The 24878-nt window shown below is 43.3% G+C and overlaps 1 protein-coding gene across 6 annotated transcripts in view; it reads left to right on the top strand.

Annotated features, from left to right (window-relative positions):
* Positions 1–24878, top strand: part of STXBP5L (syntaxin binding protein 5L) — a 451518-nt gene that overhangs the window by 179070 nt on the left and 247570 nt on the right. For all 6 annotated transcript variants that reach the window (XM_075071819.1, XM_075071811.1, XM_075071817.1 and 3 more), the window contains exons 3-4: positions 2188–2269; positions 5008–5108. In XM_075071819.1, coding sequence (XP_074927920.1) covers positions 2188–2269; positions 5008–5108 — 183 coding nt within the window. The remainder of the gene's footprint in view (positions 1–2187; positions 2270–5007; positions 5109–24878) is intronic.

The raw sequence follows: 24878 nt of genomic DNA, 5'->3' as shown, positions 1-24878 counted from the left end.
TTCCATCGACCTAATACTGTCTACACAGGGATTTAGGTTGTCTTAACTATGCTGCTCAGGGTGTGGATTTTTCACACCCCTGAATGACATAGTTATGCTGACTTAATTTTATAGTGTAGACCAGGCCTCAGTCCCAGGTGAGAGCTCCTGTGTCTCTGAGGTCAGTACTTAAAACAGATGACTGAAAATGAGGTACACATGGGCATCATAAAATTCCCATATTTATCACAGCAAGCTTTGTCAAGCAATTTAAGTATGCCAAGTTTTGATAGTAAACTAATACTAACAGTTAATTGCTACCTTTCCAAGCTTCTATACTTCTGTGAAAGCTATTTGAAACTGACATAAAGACATTTCTTATACAGTACACCTTATGCTTCTGGAGCTAAAACTATGTTGAGTACATTCCAGTTTGAGATTTTAATCTTGACTCGGATTAGGGGATTTAGGATGAAGTACAGACTTAAAGCCATGGCCTGTATTTGTGGGAAGAGGAGATTTAGGTAGAGTATACTCCAGCCTAATTTTTTGGCCCAACCCAGGTCCAGGAGGGTAGAGTCATTTTCTGACTTGACCCTTCCCCCCAAACCTGAGTCAATGCTATGCTGCCTCCTGCCAGTGGGGTAGGTACAGTGGCAGCTATGTGTTCGGCTCTTGCCAATGTCACCGTGCCAACCCCAGAGGCAGGTGGAACAGACCTGATCCAAGACCAAGAGGGTCTGGTTGTTTTCCCACCCAACGCAACCCAGAACTCATACTTGTTGGGTCCTACGGGGTCCAGATTGGGTTTCAGGATTCTAATTCAAAGTGGTCAGACTATACAGGAACCCCTGGTTCTTCCAGAATGTGTTCAGGGAGTCTGAGAGAGCTCAAGCTGGAGTGAAGCTCTACCACCCTTTGAAACGGTACAATATTTGCTTGCCTTTACAAGAACACAGATTTTTGAGTATCGGGGTAGCTGTGTTAGTCTGGATCTGTAAAAGCAGCAAAGAGTCCTGTGGCACCTTATAGACTAACAGACGTTTTGGAGCATGAGCTTTCGTGGGTGAATACCTACTTTGTCGGATGCGTGCATCTGAAGAAGTGGGTATTCACCACGAAAGCTCATGCTCCAAAACGTCTGTTAGTCTATAAGGTGCCACAGGATTCTTTGCTGCTTTTACAGATTTTTGACTAGCTCCTAAATCTCCTCAAAATAAGGGGTAAGAGGGAATAAAGTGGTATATAGTCTTTGTGCAGGCCCCCTCTGTACATAGGTGAATTTCAGATAGTGCTCACAATGTAGATATTTGATCATTCTCATTGCTGTAATTAACTCCTGAGGAGTTATGGATTGGATCCCTCAATCTTGGTCCCACAGATCTTTCTGAGTGTTACACAACAAAATTTATTGATATTCTAAAGAGCTTCAACTCTCTAGGGGAGAATTGCTCAGTGTCCTTTACCTGCAACAGTAATGCTCTTTTAAACTTGTCGGCTGTGTAAAATTGTGAGATTTTCTTATTATTCTGTTTAGAATGTAACTCGTTTTTTAGTTTAAAAGGAATGAACAGTTGGAGATTGACACATGCATACTTTTAAGATGCAAAGCACAGTACCATCCTTAAGAGATTCTTTATTGCCTAAAAATAGCTTTCAGAGACAAAAGAACCAAGGAGAACAGACCTATGGAGAAAGTTACATTCAGAGAATGGAGTAACAATTACAGGTAGAACATAATAAATAGGCAAAATTATTCACTTGAAATAATACACACTTTTTAGAGGGAAAAACAGTGTAACATGTTATTGACCCTGCTCCTAAACTATTAGTTTTGTATGACCTAGATAATCAAAAACATCTTATTATGTACAGCTGTAATATGAACACATGCTATGAAGATGAAATAAAATAAATTGGAATTTAAGATGTGTTCTGGCTGTATCTTTATGATAATTTATGCACTTTCATTCATAGGGAGGAATATAGCCAAGAACATATCACTCCATAATTGCACATGTTTCAGGGTGATAGTGCTGATACTTGATTAGAACAGCTGAAGATAAGTGTGTATTGCTTTGCTTTAGAGAAAGCAAGAACAATTGTTAAATCTAAGATTAATTGAGAGAGAGTTCTGTTCGTGTCCTCTTTGCTGTTTACTCTTGGTGATAACTGAAATGTCAGAATCCTTGACTTTGACTGCAACAGACTGGGCAGACCTGGTGTTGATTGCTACTGCCAACACGAAAGTGGTGCCGCGGTACTGCAGCTCCAGTTCTTAATCAATGAGGTAAGGCTATATGTACAGTGTGCAGAATCTTCTTTCTTTAAATATAGTTGAATGGTGCAATCTATATAGTTTTGCAATGTAACTTCCTGATAGGGCAAACAAAGGGGCCAGCAAGAAACTATGGACCTGATTCTGCTGCTCATACTTGCACTCAGAAATACAATTTTCTGTGTACGTAATGCTGTTTTAATGAATGGGATTACATATAGTAAAAGGTATTACTCAGTGTAAGTATGGGTGATAGAATCAGGGCCTTTGTATGGTGATGTGAAATACTAAACACACAGCGAGCTGCATATGTGTAACCTGAATTCATAGATCATCTTCCTCACTGCACAGACATGTCTGAGATAGAAATAAATGAACTAACAAAAATGGCACTAATACAAAAAGTTTCTGCTTAGCTGAAATGTCATCCTCTTAGGGAACTCAGAATAATCAGAACTGATCCCTATAAATACTACGCAAAGTGATTTGGGATCCACCCCCGAATGAAACTTACTCTGGAAATAATAATTAATTATTAATTATGGGGTATCAGGCCTCCCCCCACCAATTCAAGTCAGGCAGCTTCCACTTTCTCCATACTGCGTGTGCACCAGAAGGAGTACAGGAGAGAGTTTCTCTGATCAAAATTCTGGTGCCACAGCAGCCCCTAGCAGCTGGGAGTAGCAATAGCAGAGATAAGCTTCAGCTCCTGCTGCTGTAGGTGGAGCTTACTCAGTCACTCCGTGCAGATGGTACATATACAGTCTAGTCAGCATGGAGAAGCTGTGAAATTGGAGCTTGTTCAATGCAGACAGACTCCTCAGAGAATATAGCTTTCAAACTCCAGTAAGAGCATGAGCATGTCCAACCTTGGGGTGTAGTGGTTTTGTTTTTTTTTTTTTAAAAAAAGGGTTCCTAAACTGTGCACATTTGGGCAGACTTTCATGAGGAAGGCAAAAGGGACATCCCTGACACACATACCAGCCCCTGACAAACTTCAGGCCCCTGCTCCAAAGCAAGGAGGCATTGGAGTTTCTCGACAAAAAAAAAATTACAGCCATTTTAACATGTGCAGAACAACATTTTTTCCTAATCTTGTTCTGAGAAATAACTGAATCATTTTAGCTGAAACTTCCCAGAAAAACTCATTTTGAGTATGGCGTGGAATGTTTCAGCCTGAACAAGTAATGTGTGGCAAAGTTATAAGCAACTGAAAATAGGACCTTATAATGGAACGTCTCAGGCAACCTTAACTATAGGTGTAACTGCCTAGAGCATACTCTCAGGCAAAACAGTTTCACATAGGTGTTTAAAACTTAAATAAATTTTACATGGCATTTAAAGGAATCAGATTCATATTCAAATTTAATGAAACATTTCTATTCAGCCTTTCCTACTTACGCTAAAGTTGAGACAATTACTTTTGGAGTATATGTGTGAACACCAAAAAATGCATGTGCCACCATTTTGTCATGTGAATCACTCTTGCTTCCCCTGCTTTCTTTCGGATCTTGGCTTTTGTGGTTCTGTGCTCCCCTAGATCATGTATTCCCGTTCTGACTATTCATTCAGTGTCTTCTTTATTAGCTCCTTTGCTTCCTTTCTCCTATCTGTGGGGTTTTCTGCAGGTTTTTTTCTTTGTCTTCTCCTCTCCTGTTTCTATTCTGTGTACATGTCTATCTTTTCTCATGGATTTAACTACCATATCATATATTATAGTTCTGGATTTACCTCTCACTTTGTAGCCAATCACATTTAAGAATAGATGCCAGAGGGACAGCTGTAGATGTTCAACCACCATCTCAAACTCTAGTCTTCTCACCTTTCCTCCTAATCCTCTTCCTCCTCCTCTGCTTCCCTTCTCTATCTTGATTGAGAATTCCACTTTCCTTCGTGTTTTCCAGGCCCATAATCTTTGACTGTACTCTCCCCATCCCTTCTCCCATAGTCAATCTTTGTCACATCACTTCTTCCTCTTTATTGTAACCAAAATCCACTTTTTTTGCTTACAATTGTCCACTAGTGGCAGATTAGTCACTGGGCCTACAGGGTCCATGTCTAGGGCCCCGACCAACTGGGGGCCCCTGAGCTCCAGGTGGGCAGGGAAAGCCCCCTGCTCCCTAACCCCACTCCTGGACAGTAGTGCCAGGTGGGAAGGGTAGTGCGGCTTGGCAGCTGGGGAAGCTCCCCGTGCCCCCGACCCTGTTCCCCGGTGCCATCTGCATCTCTGTTCTCACTTCCCCTGCTCAGTCTCCCTACTTTCATCCCTATCCTCTTACTTTCATGTCCTTTTCTCATTCTTGATTTTGCATTTTCTGTTATCTTGACCTGAGTATTATACTGTGCCTGGGGCAGTCTCCCTTTCCTGGTGTGCTAAGCACTCTCTCCTTGCTTCAACTGCCTCCTTCAAACCCATCTTTTCAAGCCTATACCTCCTTCCTTCTTATTCCCATTCTTCTGCACTCTTCCTGGTTTATCAATCACAAACACATTTAATATCAAATGTTAAACACTAGAATGAGCTCTTTGATTTTCCAGATAAGCTCAAATTTGAACATTTTAAGTTAGCACAGGATCAATCAAAGCAAAGTAATGGTTGTTTCAGAGTGTTTTTTTCAGAAGGAAAATAAGTATTTCACAGATGTTGTACTGCTGCCTACTTACAGATCATTGTCTTATGCTTAAATAATCTTCCCTTTCAATTTGCAAATGAATAACACTCCACCATATTCTGTCTCTGATTGTTGTAGGGCGCCTTGGTCAGTGCGAGTGCAGATGACACACTTCATTTGTGGAACCTAAGACAGAAACGGCCAGCTATTCTTCATTCTCTGAAATTTAACAGAGAACGGTAAGCCAGTTTGACACTGAACAAAGATGTCATTTTAAAAACTGACTAATTAGATTTTGCTGACATATCAGTGGTGGGAGGATTTGTTGTTGCATATGGCTTTCTTGTTTGTTTTAGGTTTTTTACTGACTTAATGAATGATGTAGCTGATTGCCTTGAAAATTTTTCTTCTTTTGTAACTTTTAAAATCTGGTTTACGCAGAGCACGATTCAGCAGAGTGCAGTTTATGGTGCAGTAGCCCCCTCAAGTCTGTAGAATCCATTCCTGCTTCCCACTAAAGATGGGCTTCTGTGACCTAATTGTACAAACTGGCACAATTAATAGTAGTCTTTTCTGACCTTAAAAAGAATCTATGATCTTCTATTCTGACCTACTGCACGACACAAGCCAAAGTCCTTCACCCAATAATTCCTATATTGAAGGGAATATTCTTCTCTACCATGTAACGATGTGGAATCCAGATTTTTGACAAATTGGCCCTTACTATTTTCCAGTAAAGACTGGTATGTTAACATAATAATGGAGATGTGTAATATAATTATGATGGGTAAATGTCAAATGATTCAGAGATTTGCTTTCATGATTAGTATTGCTTTTTGAATGCCTAATAATTAAAGTCTCTAGACCAAATAGATTAAATCAATGGTAAAATTTTTCAAATTTAGCTACCTATAGATCAGTCACTTTTAAATATGCCTGTATTTTCAGAGATGCTGAGCACTCAACTCACATTGACATCAGTTAGAGCTGCAGGTAGAGAGCAGCAGCTCTGTTATAGTTATGGTGAAGACCAGCTTTCTGTTTAAAGTTTGTTCTAAATATCTAAAATGGTATGGTTGGTGTGCCTCATGGGGATTCAGGGTGGGGTCAGTGATCCAAGTTTAGAACCATTTAGCCAAGGGAATCTTAAGATACACCACAGGATGGGGGATGGTAAGAGTGGGATGGGAAGCTTTTCTTAAAGTTGACTATTCTGGCAACCCTTTTTCTGTGCACAGATAGAGCGCAAACCATGGCTCGTAACATTGCACTATCTCCAGTACTTGAGGGTTACCCCAGTAGAGTGTATGGTACCTACCAGCCCTTTGAGGGGGGAAATCAGATAAAAACATTGTTTGAAAAAGAGTTTACTTCTCCAGTTTGGCATGTGCCAAGCAATTCTAAAGTTCACATGTCGAACAGATTATTCTCAGCATGCATGAACAAAACAGTTATGATTTTTTTTTAAGTCTGAAAATTCTGTTACTAGCTGGATAGCCCAAGGAGATAAGCAGTCGTCCTTTACCTCTAACTTTTTGTGTCAGTTCAAGTCCCACTTACTGCAGAAATCTCAAAAAGGTCAGAATCATGTTGCTAAGATTTGTCTCTGTCAAATGTGGTGATTTGGTTGTTTTGAGTAAAAGTATTTGGATTACCTTTCTCCTCCCCCTCCCCCCACAAAAGACATGTGACTGTTTCCTGGCAAGCGAGGGACATTTTAATGTGGTGGAGTGGGGGGAAGAGAAATGAGAGCAGTTTGGGGCTGCATTGAGGGGAGGGGGCTTAGGGGATGTGGGATAAATGAAGATGGATGGTGGAGAAGTGAGAGTAGTTGGGTGGCTCAGGTGAAGGAGAGGGACATGGGAAGGAGACATTGGGTGAGTGGCCAAGTGACTAGAGGAGAATGGGGGCAAGATAGTCTAAACCCATGTTCTCTCCTTCTGTGTGTTTGTGCCAGGATCTGGGAGCCCTTTGCCCCTCTAGGGCAGTCTGAGTCTCTCTCTCCCTGTCCCACCTGCATGTGAGCTATAATCTGGGGTTCCTTGCCCCCGAATGGTGGCTAAGCCCCATTCACTGGTATCCTGTGAGTAACTGTGAAGTGGTTATTAAATTTCACAAGTGTGGTATTCTGTCAGGAGAGTACCCTAAGTGTTTGAGGGTAGAGCAAATGCAGGAGCTCCTTTCCTGTACAGCGAAAAAGCAGAGTTACAAGTATGTGTGAGAGGGGTGTTTTGGGTTCTCTCTCAGAGGGTAGAGTTAAGGTTACATGGGGATGTAACTTAACCCTGTATTCCTGGTTTTCTGAAGTTTGGGTTTTACCAAACAGTGTTCTAGAAGGGCATGAGCTCTCACTGGGCATCCTTAATTGTGTGAACAAAGTTTATTGCCATTTAATACTCTTTTTTGGTTAGGAGTGGGAAGGTTGTGGACCTCTGGAGACATCCAGATACTTATGTGCAGTGCTGGGCAGAAGCCAGTGGTCGTAGTACATGTAGGTACCAGTGATATAGGGAAAGGTAAGAGAGAGGCCCTGTAGGCCAAGTTTAGGCTGCTAGCTAAGCAAATAAAATCTAGGACTTCCATGGCAGCTTTGTCTGAACTGTTTCCAGTTCATGCACATGGCCAGTTAGACAGGCAGAACTGCAGGGTCTTAATGAATGTATGAGATGATGGTGTTGGGAGGAGGGATTTCAGTTTATGAGAAACGGAGGAACCTTTTTGGAAAGAAGAAGCTTGTACAGGAAGGATGAGCTCTACCTAAACCAAAATGGAAGCAGATTAGTGGCATGTAAAATTAAAAAGGTCATAGAGGAGGTTTTAAACTAAGGATTGGGGAAAAGCCAACAGGTGCAGAGGAGCATATAGTTCACACAGACATCTCTTAGGGGATGATTTATTAAAGAGGATATTAGGATAGCCTAGTAAAGAGGAGAGGATAGAAGTTGGTAAAGTACAGGTTGGAACTGAAGAGAGACTGTCAAACAAGGAAGACTGAAGGCAGTCAATGAAATATTGACAATTTTTGTGTGTTTGTGTGCAAATACTAGAAATCTAAATACTAAGATCTGTGAACTTGATTGCCTGGCATTCAGTGAGGATATTGATATAATAGGCATCACAGATACTTGGTAGAATAATAGTAATCAATGGGACATGGTGAAACCTGGATACAAAATATAGAGGAATGTCAGAGTAGGTTGTGCTTACAGGGGAGTGGCACTATATGTGAAAGAAAGCATAGAGTTTAAATATACTAAAAATCTTAAATAAAACAAACTGTGCTATAGAATCTCTATGGATAGAAGTTCCATGCTTGAATAAGAGTATAGCAGTAGGAATACACTAACAACCACCCGAGCAGGATGGCGATGGTGATTGTGAAATGCTAAAAGAGATTAGAAAGACTACAAAAAATTTCTCCCCAAAGCCTCCATCAATAATAGGGGATTTCAACTATCCCCATATTGACTGAGTACATGATACCTCAGGACTGGATGCAAAGAAAAAATTTCTAGACACATTAAATGTCTGCTTCTTGGAGCAACTGGTCCTGGAACCCATAAGGGAAGAAGCAATTCTTGATTTAGTCCTAAGTGGAGTGCAGGATCTGGGCCAAGAGGTGAATATAGCTGAACTGCTCCGTAATAGCAACCATAATGTAATTAAATTTAATGTCCTTGTGGGGGAGGAGGGAAATAAAAGCCCACCACAGTAGTACTTAATGTCAAAAAGAGGAACTACACAAAAATGACCAAGCTAGTTAAACAGAAACTACAAGGAACAGACACGAATAAAATGCCTGCAAGCTGCTTGGAAACTATTTAAAAACACCATATTAGAGGCTCAAATTAAATGTATGCCCCAAATTAAAAAAAGACCCAAAATGCCACCATGGCTAAACAGAAGAAGAAAAGAAGTGGTTAGAGAAAAAAAGGCATCTTTTAAAATTGGAAGTAAATGATATTGAGGAAAATAGCAAGTCAAGTATAAAAGTATAATTAGGCAGGCCAAAAAAGAATTTGAAGGGTATCTAACAAAAGACTCAAGCTAACAGCCAAAAAACTGCAAGTACATCAGAAGCAGGAAACCTGCCATACAGTAAGTGGGGCCACTGGATGATTCAAGTGCTAAAGGAGCACTCAAGGAAGACAAGGCCATTGCAGAGAAGCAAAATGAGTTCTTTGCATTGGTCTATACAGCAGATGATGTGAAGGAGATTCCCACACCTGAACCATTCTTTTTAGGTGACACATCTGAGGAACTGTCCCAGATTGAGGAGTCAGTAGAGGAGAATTTGGAGCAAATTGGTAAATTTAAACCGTAATAAGTCACGGGGACCAGATGATGTTCAACCAAGAGTTCTGAAGGAACTCAGATATGAAATTGCAGAACTACAAACTTTGATATGTGACCTATTGCTTACATTAGCTATCCACCAGTCATCTGGTACAGAGGTTGATTTAACACCAATTTTTTAAAAAATGGCTCCAGAGGCAATCCGAGCAAATTGAGATTGGTAAACCTAACTTCGGTATGAGGCAAACTGAAACTATATGAAACCAGAGAATTATCATACACACAGAAGAACACAATTTGTTGTGGAAGAATCAATACTGCTTTTATAAGGAGAAATCATTCCTCACCAATCTACTGGAATTCTTTGAAGGGGTCAACAAACACGTGGACAAGGGTGATCCAGTGGATAGAATGCACTCGGACTTTCAGAAAGCCTTCAAGAAGATCCCTTACCAAAGGATCTTAACCAAAGTAAGGAGTCATGGGAAAAGAAGAAAGGTCCTCTCATGGATCAGTAACTTGTTAAGACAGGAACCAAAGGGTAGTAATAAATGGCCAGTTTTCACTGTGGAGAGAAGTTAATAGCAGGGTCCCATCCAAGGAGTTGTACTGGGACCAGTGCTGTTCAGCATATTCATAAAGGATCTGCAAAAGGGTGAACAGTGAGGTGGCAACATTTGCAGATGTTACGAAAGATAGTTAAGTCCAAAGCAGGTTGCGAAGAATTACAAAGGGAACTCAAAAAACTGGGTGACTGGGCAACAAAAGGGCAGATGTAATTCAATGTTAAATGTGAAGTAAGGCACATTGTAAAAAAAAAAATAACCCCAACCTACAAAATGATGGGGTTTAAATTAGCTGTTACCACTTAAGAAAGAGATCTTGGAGTCATTATGAATAGTTCTCTGAAAACATCTGCTCAATCTGTAGTGGCAGTCAAATAAACTAACATGTTGGGAACCATTAGGAAAAGGATAGATAAAAAGACAGAAAATATTATAATGCCACTATTTAAATCCATGTTATGTCCATACCCCAAATACTGCAAGCAGTTCTTGTTGCCCATATCAAAAAAGATATATTGGAATTGGAAAAGTATAGAGAAAGGTAATAAATTATTAGGGATATGGAAAAACTCCCATATGAGGAGAGATTAAAAAGTCTGACTCTTCAGCTTGGAAAAGAGATGACTGAGGGGAATTATGATAGAGGTTTATAAAATTATGACTGGTCTGGAGAAAGTGAATAAGGAAATGTAATTTATCCCTTCACATAGCAGAAGAACCGCAGGTCACTGAATGAAATTAATAAGCAGATTTGAAATAAACATAAGGAAGGTCTTCTTCACACAACGCACAGTCAGCCTGTAGAACTCATTGTTGGGGATGTTGCAAAGGTCAAAAGTATAGCTGGGCTTAAAATAGAATTAGATAAATTCATGGAGGTTAGGTCCATCAATGGCCATTAGCCAAAATGGTCAGGGATGCAGTCCCATGGTCAGGGTCTCTTTAGACCTCCGACAGCCAGAAACTGGGACTGGATGACGGGGTGGATCACTTGATAAATTGTCCTGTTCTGTTCTTTCCCTCTGAAGCATCTGGCACCAGCCACTGTCAGAAGAGAGGGTATAGATTAGAGGGACCAGCGGTCCAACCTAATATGGCCATTTTTATAAACTGGACTGGGACCCAGTAGGAGTGTAGTGAAACAATATTCTGGCACTTTTGCTGTATGGGGGACAACATTAAATGGCATTCTCCACACAGCATGTGCAGGTGTAAGGTCACACAAGCATGGAGGATTCCAATTTGTACCATTTTGTGACCTTGCACATGCCTGAGAGGTCATGCTGCCAGGTGCATTCCACTAGTGTACAGCCCATTTAGGACTGAAGAACTGGGTTTAAATCCCAACTCTACTACATACTTCACATGCGATCTTCAGTAAGTCAATTAATCTTTCTGTGCTTTAGTTCCCCAAAATAGAGAGAGAGGTGCTTCTGTTCACTGTGAGCTCTTTGGAGCAGGGACTATCTTGCAACATGTTTGTATACTGCCTAATACAACCTTGGTTGGGGACTTTGGGTGCTAGTGTAACACAAATTATAATAGTACATATAGTCAGTACTTCTGAAGATCAGACGACTTCTTCGAGTGATTGCTCAGGTGTATTCCACAGTAGGTGTGTATGTTTGCCACGTGCACCGGTGCCGGAAGTTTTTCCCTTAGCAGTACCCATGGGGGAGCACGGCTGTGACCCCTGGAGTGGCACCTCTATATTGCACTATAAGGGGAGCTGTGCACTCCCGCCACCTTCAGTTTCTTCTTGCTGCCAGTGAAGGAAGTTGGAACTTTGCACCCCAGCTTTGCTGTAGCTCTCCTATTAGCCTTAGTAGTACTCGTCTTCTCCAGTAGTTGGATAGTTAGTTGCCTGGTGCAGGGCATGCCCCATGCCCCAGGCTTCAAGTCATGCAACTCCTGTTGCAGTTCTATGCCAAGAAGCGACCCGCACACTCAGTGTCTCCACTGCTTGCGCGAGACCCACGTTACAGACCACTGTAAAATCTGTAGATCGTTCAAGCCTCGAACTAAACGAGAGAGGGATATCTGGCTCCGGGCCTTGTTAATGGAATCTGCATTGGCCCTGGCACCAGCACGCCATCCAGGCACTGCATCCTCAGTGCGGAGTGAGGCTCCCTCCACCAGCCGGCACCGCTCACCCGCTAAGAAGCAGGGAAAGACTCAGCGACGCCAACAAAAAGACAGGGGTGAGCCAGACCCGAGTTTGGCAGCCCACGATCCCCCTGGGGACCCTGACCTCCGACTCGTGCTGAGCGGAGTAGCCCAGTCCTGTCCACACATGCCTCTCCCGTGGTGAGAATGCCATCAGTGCCAGAGGCTGCACAGGCTGCACATGACATCCTCTCCCTTCCAGTGCTGGGTGCGCTGCTTGAGACGGGCACCCAGTCCCAAGTGAAGCAGCTGTTGGGAGCACACCAGCTCTCCCCAGCAAGACACAGTCCCTGCTCTGAGGACCGTTCGCTGCCCCGTTCGACGAGGTCTTCGCTTAGCTCACGTGAGCCCTCCACTCCTCTGAGATTGTCTGACTTGCCTGCGCAGGAGTCTTGAGGGTCCTCTACAGCCTACTGGGGGGACAGGAACCGAGACAAGCAGCATTGATGGTCCTCCTCGAATCATGGCTACAGGAGCAGATCCCGATGCTGTCATTACAGGCGCTCAGGTTCAAGTGCCCGCTCCACCAGACACTATACCCAGAACTCCCCTCGACAGGCACGTCGGCGTCATAGCTATGACCGCCGGGATGACTATGAGAGCAGCACCTCCAACGAGTACTGCTCCTCGTCGTTGAGGTCCAGATCTTGAGGTCGGCACCAATACAACCATAGATATTCCCACTGCTCTTACGACACCCTGTGGTCAATGGCGACCTCGGCTTTGGCACCCAGCCACCCGTCCCCGAGCTGCATCGCCCCTCAAGAGCAATTTGCACTGCCGGCTACCCAAGCCGACCAGTGTCAATGGGCACCGTGGCTGCAATTGCCCATCCAGGCAAGACCCTGCTCAGTGGCCAGAGCGTCCCACGCCCATTCAGTGTCCCCCCCCGCGACAGAGTCAAAAGTCAACGGGTACCAAGCATGAGGTACTGGGCCTGGATTCGGTCTTGGGGATCAAACCATCGGCACCTCCCGAAGCCCTGGGAGCTGGACTGGCCCCCTTGCTGGTGCCGGAGGAGACCATAGTGGCCCCTCCGCCCATACTACAGGAGGACTTTAAGGCCTATCAAGAGCTCCTCAAGCAACTGGCCTCAAATCTCCAACTCCAGGCTGAGGAGATGGAGGAGCCATCGGACACCCTTTTCAATGTGCTTTCCTCCTCAGCACCAGGCCGTGTGGCCCTACCTTTCCACCAAGGGGTAGCCAACATATCAACTGCTCTATGGCAAACCCTAGCTTCCCTGGCACCTATCTCCAAAAAAGCGGAGAGGAATTACTTTGTCCCGGCTAAGGGACACGAGTACTTGTACTCCCACCTAGCACCCAACTCCTTGGTGATAGAGTCAGTCAACCACTGGGAACACCATGGTCAGTCCGCGCCCACCCCCAAGGACAAAGATGCCAGGAGACTAGATTTTTTTGGCAGGAAGGTTTATTCTTCCACGAGCTTCCAGCTCAGGGTAGCCAACTACTAAGCCCTGTTGAGCCACTATGATTTTAATTTATGGGGGTCTCTTTCGAAGTTTGAGCCTCTTCTCCTGGAGCGGAACAAAAAGGAGTTCAAGTTCTGGTTGAGGAAGGGGTAGCAGCAGCGAAAGCAGCCCTCCAGGCCCCCTCAGACACAGCCAACACGGCAGCCCATTCAATGGCCTCGGCTATATCTATGCATAGGGCGTCCTGGCTTCTCCTGTCCGGTCTGTCTGCAGAGTCCCAGTCCTTGATGCAAGACCTTTCCTTCGACGGGAAAGCACTGTTTGAGTACCAAACTGATATCCGCCTGCATGGGATGAAAGACTCTTGCACCACTCTGCAAACTCTGGGCCTATATGCAAACCTAGGCTGTAGCACCTCCCGCTAGGGGCAGATATGAGCCCCCAGCTAAGAGACTGAGGGAGCAGAGACACAGGTCCCAGCGTCAGTTCTGGTCGGCCCCAGAGCCAGGCCCCTTGAAGGGCAAAAAGCAGGGAAAGAGGTGGTTTTGACTCTTTGCGGGGACCACCAGGCCTGTTGCCGCGGAAGCCCCCCAATTTATAAAGTTTGTGTTCTGCAACCGTTTATCTGGATTCCGAATGGAGTGGTCCCATATAACATCGGACCAGTGGGTCTGCAGCAGTATTTCATGGGGCTACATGTTACCAGTTTGCGGTTCTCCCTTTTGGCCTTTCCACGGCCCCCAGGGTTTTTACCAAATGCATGGCAGTGGTGGCAGCTCACCTCCGGAGGAATGGGCTGCAAATTTTCCCTTACCTGGATGATTGGCTCCTCAAGGGCAACTCCTGGTCCCAGGTACAGGCCCAGATACAATTGTTGCTGTCCGCACGCGCAGGTCTGGGCCTAGTGATGAACGACGCGAAGTCCACATTAATACCGGTCTAGCACGCACACTTCATAGGGGCTCTGCTAGACTCCCTAGAGACCACAGCCTCTCTTCCCCGGGACAGGTTTGAGACACTCAAAAGTCTCATATCCTTGGTCATGACCTTCCCTATGACCACGGCAAGAGTGTGCCTTCAAATCCTAGATCACATGGCAGCATGCACATCCATGGTGCTGCATGCCAGGCTCAGAATGAGGCCCCTCCAGCTCTGGTTGGCCTCCCAGTATTCCCAATCCAGGTACAGCCTAGACAAAGTTGTCACAGTACCACCCAATGTAGCGGCCACTCTGCAGTGGTGGTCCCTTCCGAGCAACATGCTGAACGGGATTCCCTTCTGAGAAATCCCTCCCTCACTAGACCTGGTGTTAGATGCCTCGGACCTGGGCTGGGGAGCCCATATAGGGAACATTCAAACCCAAGGCAGATGGTCGACCTTGGAATTGTCCCTCCACATAAATGTCAGGGAGTGCAGGGCAGTACACCTTGCATGCATAGCGTTCAGTTTGTGCCTTCCCTGGAAGGTGGTCAGAGTCCTCACGGACAACACGGCCGCGATGTATTACATTAATAGGCAGGGGGGCACATGTTCCTCGGCCCTGTGCCAGGAAGCCCTGGACCTATGGGAGTTTTGCATAGCCCATGATATCTCTCTACGGGCCTTCCACCTACTTGGCGCGCGCAATGTGCGAGCAGATCACCTCAGCAGGGTGTTTTCCCGTTAGTACAAATGGTCACTCCACTGGGAGGTCGCCCGAAAGCTCTTCCGAGAGTTGGGAGCTCCCCGAGCCGACCTCTTTGCTGCCGCCCAGAACTGATGCTGCCCCAAGTTGTGGTCCAGGGCAGGGGCAGAAAGGGGGGTGATCTCAGACGCATTCCTCTTCCAGTGGTCAGGCCAACTGTTCTATGCTTTTCCACCATTCCCACTGATAGGCAAGGTCCTGCAAAAAGTAAAGGCAGACGGGTTGAGGGTTATCCTCAGAGCCCCAGATTCAGCCTGCCAACATTGGTACGGGACCCTCCTGCAACTTCTGGTGGCCCCCCCACAGAGGCTGCTGCTCCGTCCGGATCTCCTCTCCCAGGAGAGGGAATGCCTTCTCCACCCCAACCTGGCTGCGCTTCACCTGACAGCCTAGTTGCTTCATGGTTAAACAAGGAGGAGGGAAGGTGTTTGGAGGATGTCAGACGAATTCTTCTGGAGAGCAGAAAGCCGTCCACGGGATGGATGTACCTTGCCAAATGCTCTAGGTTCTCTAAGTGGGCGGGGGAACAGAGCGCCTCCCCGTCATCCGCTTCCCTCCAGCTCATTTTCGATTACCTCCTGTCCCTTAGGACCCAAAGACTAGCTCCTGCCTCCGTCAGGGTACATTTAGCGGCCATTTCAGCCTTCCACCCTCCTGTGCAAGGTCACTCATTTTCTTCCCATCAGATGACGTCCCGCTTTTTAAAGGGCCTAGATTGTGCATTCCCATACGCCAGGGCCCTGGTTCCGCAATGGGATCTGAATCTAGTGCTATCCCGCCTCACGAGTCGTCCCTTTGAACCCTTGGCTATGTGTTCCTGATCCCACCTGTCATGGAAAGTGGCATTCTTTGGTGGCTATTACCTCAGCCTGTAGTGTCTCGGAGCTTAGGGCCTTGACCTCGGAACCCCCATATACGATCTTCCACAGGGATAAAGTTCAGCTTTGCCCACACCCTGCGTTTCTCCCGAAGGTGGTCCCCGCCTTCCATATGGATCAGGACATTTTCCTACCAGTACTCTGTCCTAAGCCCCATTCCTCCAATGAGGAATGCCGCCTACACACGCTAGATGTACGTAGAGCACTGGCCTTTTACCTGGACTGAACCAGGTCGTTCAGGAAATCCTCGCAACTGTTCATTGCATCGGCAGAGAGCATGAGGGGGCAACCAGTTTCCACCCAGCGCCTTTTTCGCTGGATCACCTCATGCATACACATGTGTTACGACTTGGCAGGAATTCCCCTGCTGCCTATTGTAAAGGCGCATTCTACGAGAGCGCAGGACATATGTAGGGCTTCCACGTGGTCCTCTGTCCACACCTTTTCCTTGCACTATGCAATCGTCTCCCAAGCAAGGGATGATGCCAGGTTTGGTAGGGCGGTACTCTGTCCCAGAAACCCTTAAACTCCTACCTACCTCCATCAGCTATAGCTTGGAGTCATCTACTGTGGAATACACATAAGCAATCACTCAAAGAAGAAAGGACAGTTACATGTTCCGTAACTGGCATTCTTCGAGATGTGTTGCTCAGGTGTATTCCACATCCTGCCCTCCTTCCCCTCTGTCGGAGTTGTCTGGCAAGAAGGAACTGAGGGTGGGGGGAGTGCCCAGCTCCCCTTATAGCGCGATATAGAGGTGCCACTCGAGGAGTCGCAGTGGTGCTCCCCCTCTGTGAGTACTGCTAAGGGAAAAACTTCCGGCACTGGTGCACATGGCGACCACCCACACCTACTGTGGAATACACCTGAGCAACACATCTCGAAGAACGCCAGTTATGGAACAGGTAACTATCCTTTTTATTTAAGTGTCTAGATGGATTTCGGTGCATAACTTCAGACATGCAAACTTGAAATTTTTGGGCAGTATTTCTTGATATAAGAAACATGTCCCAAATACACCCTATAATGTAGAGGCAAACAAAGAGAATTGCCTTAACTCTACTCTAGGAGTAGAATTGAAAATCTCATGGAAATAGTCTTGTCTGTGAGCCTTATTATTATTTGACATTTATATCGCAGATGCTCCTAGAGGCAATCTAGTTTTGGAGCTCTGTTGTACTAGGTGCTATACGAACATACAGAAAATGCCAGCCTCTGCCCCAAAGAGCCTGCAATCTAAGAAATAAGTCTGATACCTATGTCAAGTGGGTTGGAATGGGTGGGTGGAAAGTAGCATAAGAGAAATAATAGGATGCTCACATTTCTTTGTAAACCACAGGCAGTATTTCTCATCTTTCAAATGTTTTGCAAACACTATCAGATACTATCACGAGATAGGTATAATTAACTATATTTTATAGATGGAGAATCTAAGGAACTGAAGTAACGAGTTATTCTAGTATTTCCTTGTCAGGCTTTTTACAGTGCTATGGGGACAGTCTTCTCTGTAGCATTCTAGTACTTTTGGTTTAGGTTTTAACTGAAGTCAGCTCTCTGAGGTGATTCCAGCTCATATATCCCAACTGCCACATGAAGCTGTTGTGCCATCTTCCTCCTTTCTACCATATGACTATAGGGATAGGGCATTTCAAGACTTTTTTGCAGGATGGCAGGAGCACTGGAGATTCCCATAGCGACAAACAGGCCCATAAATTATTGGACATTTTGCATTCCTTTTTGAAGGAAATTTTATTCTTTGGTGCAAAAACAGATAATGCACTACATACTTTAAAAGTTTCTTGAACTATGATGAGATCATTGGGCATTCACATGATTCAGCCAAGAAGAAAATAACCTAGATATCAAATGCATTCTAGACTACCTTCTACAAGCCTTACCAAAGATCACCTGAAACTCCCAGAAAATGACAGAAATTCCACAGGAGACATTTCCCTCCCACTTCCCCCACTGTGACTTCAACTACATCATCATTGCCATCTTCCAAGAAGTCAGTTTGATGGTTACTTTGAGAGCTATTGGGAACTACTCATTCATGATCTGTATCCCTTCCCTATCATGTCTGGGATCACTGGGTTTATTTTCAGGAAGCCTGGAAGAAGATTACATAGACCAGTGTGTTTTAAAAATTATACCAAAAAGTCATTCCATCCAGTGCCAGGAACTTCCTAGCCTCTTTCACCTTCCCTGTCTCTCTCTTCAGGGACCCCTCTGACAAGAGACTGTTCCATCAAGAGAATATATCAGGAAAGGTTCACAGGGAGAAGTTTTTATTTCTATTACTATCTAGTGCCCAGGAAGACAGGAGGCTGATTCCCATTCTGGATTTGAGATCTGAACACCTTTGTCCACCACTTGAAGTTCAGAACTGTGACTCTGGCTACAATCATTCCAACCATCTATACTAGTTTCCAGCTCACGATTTCCAAGATGCCTTTTTTCATATTTCCATCCACCCACATACAGGAGATACCAACAGTTGGTAGCTGGGAAGAGACACTTCCAGTACAGAGTGCTACCTTTTGGTTTGTCAGCTGCCCCTGAGTATTTTCAAAACGTTTGGGCATTCTAGCAGCACGTCTAAGGGGATGTCTACACTTCAAGCTGCGGGATGTAATTCCCAGTTTAAAAAGACATACCCTGTTCTCGCTCTGATTGAACTAATGCACTAAAAATAGAGCATAGCTGTGGCTGCATGAGGAGGGGAGGGGCTGACCATGCCGGCTATGTATACATCTGAGATGCTAGGAACATACATAGGTGGCCAGCTCCTCCCACTGCTCACGTTGCCACAGCTACACTCTATTTTTAGTGTGCTAGCATGATCATAGCTAGTGCAGGTCTGTCTCTTCGAGCTGGAAATTGCAGCCCCAGCTCCAAGTGTAGATGTAGCCTAAAAATTCAGAGCATTTTAGTCTACCCATACCTAGATGACTGGCTGTTTTGGGGAAGCTCTGCTCATATTCTACAGTTGTTAGCTATTTCATGGCTGAAAATCAAGAAATAAATCTTCTATTCTTACTCCCACTCATAAAATAGAATTTATAGGAATGCGGATAGACTCCACCACATCAAGAGGGGGGAGGGATAGCTTAGTGGTTTGAGCATTGGCCTGCTAAACCCAGGGTTGTGAGTTCAATCCTTGAGGGGGCTGGTTAGGGAACTACAGTAAAAATTTGTCTGGGGATTAGTCCTGCTTTGAGCAGGGATTGGACTAGATGACCTCCTGAGGTCCCTTCTGACCCTGGTATTCTATGATCTAAGAGCCTATCTTCCATGAAGCAGATTTGATAATGTTGCACTTCATGAATGAACTACAGACAACCCTCGGACAATGGTAAGGACATGCCTATAGTTGCTAGGCCACGTGGCTTTGTATGCATTTGTGACTCAATTTGTCAGGCTTTCATTGTTTTCAATGGTGTTTGAATTCCACTTACCAACCGAACATTAAATAGATATGGTGTTTGTATTGTTCTTAAATTGGTCAGAGAACCCAGATCAAGGCTGCACGGGCATTCCCCTTTCTCTGCCACTTCTATTGGAGACACTAATGATCCACTTTAGCATGTGGGACTCATGTGGACACATTCTCAAGTGTGTCATCAAGTGTCAGTTTCAGCCCTTCATCTACCAAGGCTACAAAATGTTAACAGATCATATAATCTGACTTTTGCAGTAAAGGCCAGTGTTCAATCAATTGAGTTCTCCAGACACAGATTTTTTTATTTATTTTTTTGCAACTCAAAGGCACATTATATGCAAAATATTCTTTTCCACAGAGGGTCATAATCCAGGATCTCAAATGGACACATTCCTCTTACAGTGGTCTCAGAGGCTGATGTATGCATGACTGATTCTGTTCATACCAAGAATGTTGAAGAAAATTAAGCAGGAATCAACGCTGATAATTCTTAGATCCAGTTTGACCTAGGTACTACTGGTACTCAGAGCTAATGAAGCTGTTTGCATATTCCCAAATAATACTACCACTCTCTTAGGACATAATCTCACAGGACAAGGGGAAAGACTGCATCTATACCCTGCATCTCACTGCTTGGATGTTCTCTGATTGGCCGACTTAGAAAAGACTTGTTTCAGAGATGTGCAGAATATTTTAATACAAAGTAGATCTTGTTGAAACCTTTCTACTTACATGATAAGTTGAAATAGTTCTCAGTTTGTCTCAGTACTAGGGCTGGTCTATACTACCATTTAAGTGGATGTAACTTACATCGCTCAGGGATGTGAAAAGACACACCCTGAGTGACGCAAGTTACATCGACCTAAGCACTGTCCACACTGATGCTATGTCGGCATAGTGCGTCTTCACCTCGGCATAGTGCGTCTTCACCGGACATGCTACAGCAGCATAGCTACATCAGTGCAGCTGTGCTGATGTAGCACTTGAGTGTAGACTTGCCCTAAATATCTCCAGCTCATGCTGATATTACTCCTATCCTTGACTATTTTACTTAAGAAGTTGGGCCTTTCTATTGGCACACTACAGGGTCACCTAATCCATTGATATATGATCGTTTCAAGTAGCTAAATCCAGTTCTAAACAAAGAATGCTTCTGTAAATGTAAAAGTTCACTAATTTCAAATAATCTAATTTTAGTTACTAATTTTTTTAAGATTTATTTCACATGTGATATCAACAAATTCAACATTTTCATCGTGGCAAGCAATAAAAAATGAGAATAATATTCTAATCTCTAATCCACAAGTCTCCTGGATATCTATGCCTAAAGATACTATTGCAGGGTAAAAGATGTATTGCTTCTGGTCATTGTTTCCAGTCATGTCTGAATATTTTTTTTAATTTGAGCCCAGAAGTTATGAATAATGTGATGCTCCTCTACATAGTGATTACACTTACAATTTTGAGTAGCCTCAGAGTAAAGGGTGATTTTCAGTGGCTGACAAAACAGACAAATCAAAATGGATTTTTCACAAGGACACTGAAAGGCACCTCTGCCAAATATTTATGTCCTATCTCCATCCGCTTCACTGACAGAGCTGTTTATAAAAACTTTTGGATTTTTTTTTTTGGTGAGGAAGGCGAGGGGGTGGTGGAGGGCTTCAGTTTTTCAGCCTCAAATACAGATGAGCAACTTTTGCTGTAACTTTTTATGTTAGGGTGTGTGCGCATGACAAATGATTATTTGGGCAGAGACCAGACCTAGAAAAAGGTTGGGGTTCCTGTGCACTACTGCAATACAAATATGTAATATGTATTTTGGTCTTTGGGCATTAATGAGGCTCCTGCGGCTTGTGTGGGCAGGAGAATAAGCTGGTTGGCCCCTGAAGAACATCTTAAGACTCACAGGGGAAGTTTGGGTTGGTCTTATTCCATGAACCTCCTAATGCCTTCTGGGGGTGCGGAGGACTTTGTTGGACTTCCAACAAGCTTAGGCAGAAGCTTATGGTGGGGATATGAACCTTCTGGTTCCTTTGGGTGGATTTTGTATGGCCCTGACAAACCTTCTAAAGTTTTATTGACTAGAAGTATAGAATTGACTATACTTGCAGTTCAGTATTAAGAATGTTCAAATAACCAAGGTTAGCCAAATGTCTTGTCTAAAGACAAAGCAATAATGTACAGGAAAGAAAGACTTTGGTCCCTCCCTGTACTTTCAAATCTTCCATTTTGAATATTAAATTCCAAATGTTAAGGGTCATGAAAATACTGCCTAATCACAAAGCATTCATATATATTGCATTATTTCCTTGTATCACATTGCACCTTTGTTTCATAATGCTCGTCTATCTAGTTTTTGAGAGTTTGTCTGTTTGCCTAAGCATTGCACAATTCAGCGTGATCACCCAGTATATATATTTTATATTAATACCAGGTACATAATACCTATTAATGTGTGCTGGGCAGGGATGTATAATCTATATATACAGTTAACAGTTCACAAGACCTGGAGGTTGGAGAGCATGTTAATGAGCCTTCTAAAATCTGTGGAGGGGACAGGGTGGAACTTGAGGATCCTTGCACCCAGCAATCTAATGCTCACAAGGATGAAGGGCATAAGCCTTCTAAGGCTCAAAAGAACAAGTGGACACTTAAATGTTTTGAGGTAGGGAGAACGTTTTAGGTTGAGAGTGATTGAGGCTTATAAATCTCATCATGGAGTTTATTATTAATCATGTTTATTATGCTAGTGTCTAAAAAATAGTCAAGCATGGGGCCCATTGTGCTAGGCACTGTAGAAACACATTGTAGCAGACAGTCTCTGACCTGAATAATTTACAATCTAAATAGACAAGACAGTCACAGGGCAGGCAAAGGGTGTGATGCAAAAGCAGAATGAACAGTGTGGTGGCAGCAAAAGACAAGTTAGTTTCATTATAATTTTTTTTAGGTGGGTTCAATTTAGGACAGGCTCGCCTAAATGGAAAGAAAAGTGAAGGGAGAGAGGATATTGAATGGAAGGAGGGTCAGGAGGACAGGGCAGGGCAGGGGAGAAGAGTTAGGAGAATTAGGTGCAAAGTGAAGCTGGAGTGAAGAGACTGAGGGAATGGGGGAGAGAGGGAGAAGGTCAGAGTTGGAGCAAACAGCCAGTCAGTGCAGGGCAGAGGAAGTCCAGTCAGCTGTAGACAGTTCTCTGAATGTGCAGAGCAGGGGTTCTCAAACTGGGGTTGTGACCCCTCAGGAAGTCGCAAGGTTGTTACATGGGGGGTCATGAACCATCAGCCTGCACCCTCAAACCCCAGTTCTCCTCCAGCATTTATAGTAGAGTTAAATATAAAAAATGTGTTTTTAATTTAAGGGCGGGGAGGGGTTGCACTCAGAGGCTGGCTGTGTGAAAGGGGTCACTAATGCAAAAGTTTGAGAAGCACTGTTATAGAGGATAACAGTACTGCAGGGGGATATATTAGAAGACCTAACGGAACTTTTAAAATTGCATTGTCTATGGCTGATATAGGATGACGATGCACAAACTTATGCAACATTATCTGCTCAACTAGAAAATGCTTAAGAATATCATCCAAAATGAGAGACGGTGGAAGGCTGTTCCTCATCCAGGTTAGATCTGAATTGTATCTACTGACTGAGCTTCAGAGTGACATGCAATAAGTCTAAATTAATATCTTTTGATAGGTTTATGAGGCTAGTGGACCCAAAGTTAATACTATATTTTTTGCTGACTTTACATGATCTTTCTTACTTTGGCCATTGGTAGATTAGTTTAAGTAACACCTTGGCCTGTACAGGAAAACTGGGGAGTGGGTGGGGGAACCATGTTGTATTTCTCTAATGGGATTTAAATTTGGACTTGTTAAGACCTGCTATCTGTTCTGGCTATATTTCAAAATTCGGAGTCCATAATTACATTATGGTACCTTGATCCCTCTTATAGGGCAATAAGTGGGACCAGTGTAGAATTCTATTATCTGAACTATTTCTTTTGGCTGAAATATCCATCAAAGGTTTCTCTGGAATGTAATATGATGTTAGAAAAACCAAAGACTAAAAGAGTGTTCTAAGAAATACGAACATTCTGTTATCCTTCAACTGTCTCAAGAGTCCCTGAGGTGATTCTTACACAGTATTCACAGTGGTCAACAAGTTTAAATTGTATCTTCCATTTGTAAATGGAAAAGTCAGCCATACATTTCACCCACTGTGAGGCACGTCCTTGAGTTACATTTCAATTATTGCAGCTTTTGCTATTGTGTCAAACATTTAATAAATGCTGCTCATATTTGCATAGCATCTCTTATCTTGAAGGATCCCAAAGCACCCAATCTACATTCCAGTTATAATTTTTTCATAAATAGGGGACTTGTTATAAGACACGTTTTTGTTATAAGGTTTGTTCTTGATAAAAACACAAAGAACAAAAAGTTTCAGTGCATTTTATTGTCAGAGCAAAATCCCAGATTTCCCTTTAAATCTGGTCTTGTAGTGTTTTGTCAATGCTTAGTTTAAAGTCACTATCATGACACTTAATCCAGGAACAATAGAGAAATGTTGCCGAATCATGCCTTTGAATTACTTGAGCAATGCTACCAAAACAAAATGATTGTCTGCCACCAACTCACATCAAATTTAATTTGCCACTTATGACAGACTATTTTGTATTCTGACCCCAACATAAAAAAGTCTATAACAGATGTGGCAGACTGTTTCTGAATGGCCAGCAAAGAAATTCTGGATGTCAAGAATGATAAATTAACTATTTAATATCTCCGTATTAACTGTTATATGTTGCTTCTATGCTACATCCTGTGTGCTTATTATATACAAATATAGAATATGCAGGAGCACATCTTCTGTGCAAGCTGTTTTATCAAACTGTTCTCTGCAGCATGCTATCCAAGTTGTATAAAATATATAAAGTCAAAAATAACTAGTGACATCTGAAGAAATGTGTGTGTTAAGGCCTAATTCTTTTCTCAGATATATGTTATGTATATTTGGAGAAATTACTTTGACTTCAGAATATTCAGTGCAAGTTCAACAAGTGTAACTAAGAGCAGAATTTGGTCCATGATCCTGAAATCTTTAGGTGAAGCTAATTACAAAAATTAAATAAGTAAACAGCATAGAACACTTACAAAATATAAGAAAAGAGGATGTCAAACTGAATATTGTTATTGAGATCTAGAGAAACTGATATATACCTTTCATTTGCCTGGCAAAATGGAATATACCCATGATTTTAATTATTATCTTTAATTTTCTTGCTATTGTTTCAAATATTTTAAAAGCATGTGCCAAATTGATTCTAGGTACAAACTCAATTGTCTTAAGAGGAGTTAGCCAGAAATGAATTAGGATCTCTGTCATTAACTTGCTTTTAATACTGCATACATATTATCATATGGCTAGATAAAGATAGATAAGATATAGTGTCCTAAACGTAAAATTGCATAACAGATTTTTTTAAATGAGAAATTCTAACAAAACAAGTATCAATTGCTCATGGAGAAAAATTACAATTAATTGC

This window comes from Chelonoidis abingdonii, chromosome 1 (assembly GCF_003597395.2).
Source record: "Chelonoidis abingdonii isolate Lonesome George chromosome 1, CheloAbing_2.0, whole genome shotgun sequence".
Taxonomy (NCBI): Eukaryota; Metazoa; Chordata; order Testudines; family Testudinidae; genus Chelonoidis; species Chelonoidis abingdonii.
This window is presented reverse-complemented; position numbering and strand designations above follow the sequence as displayed.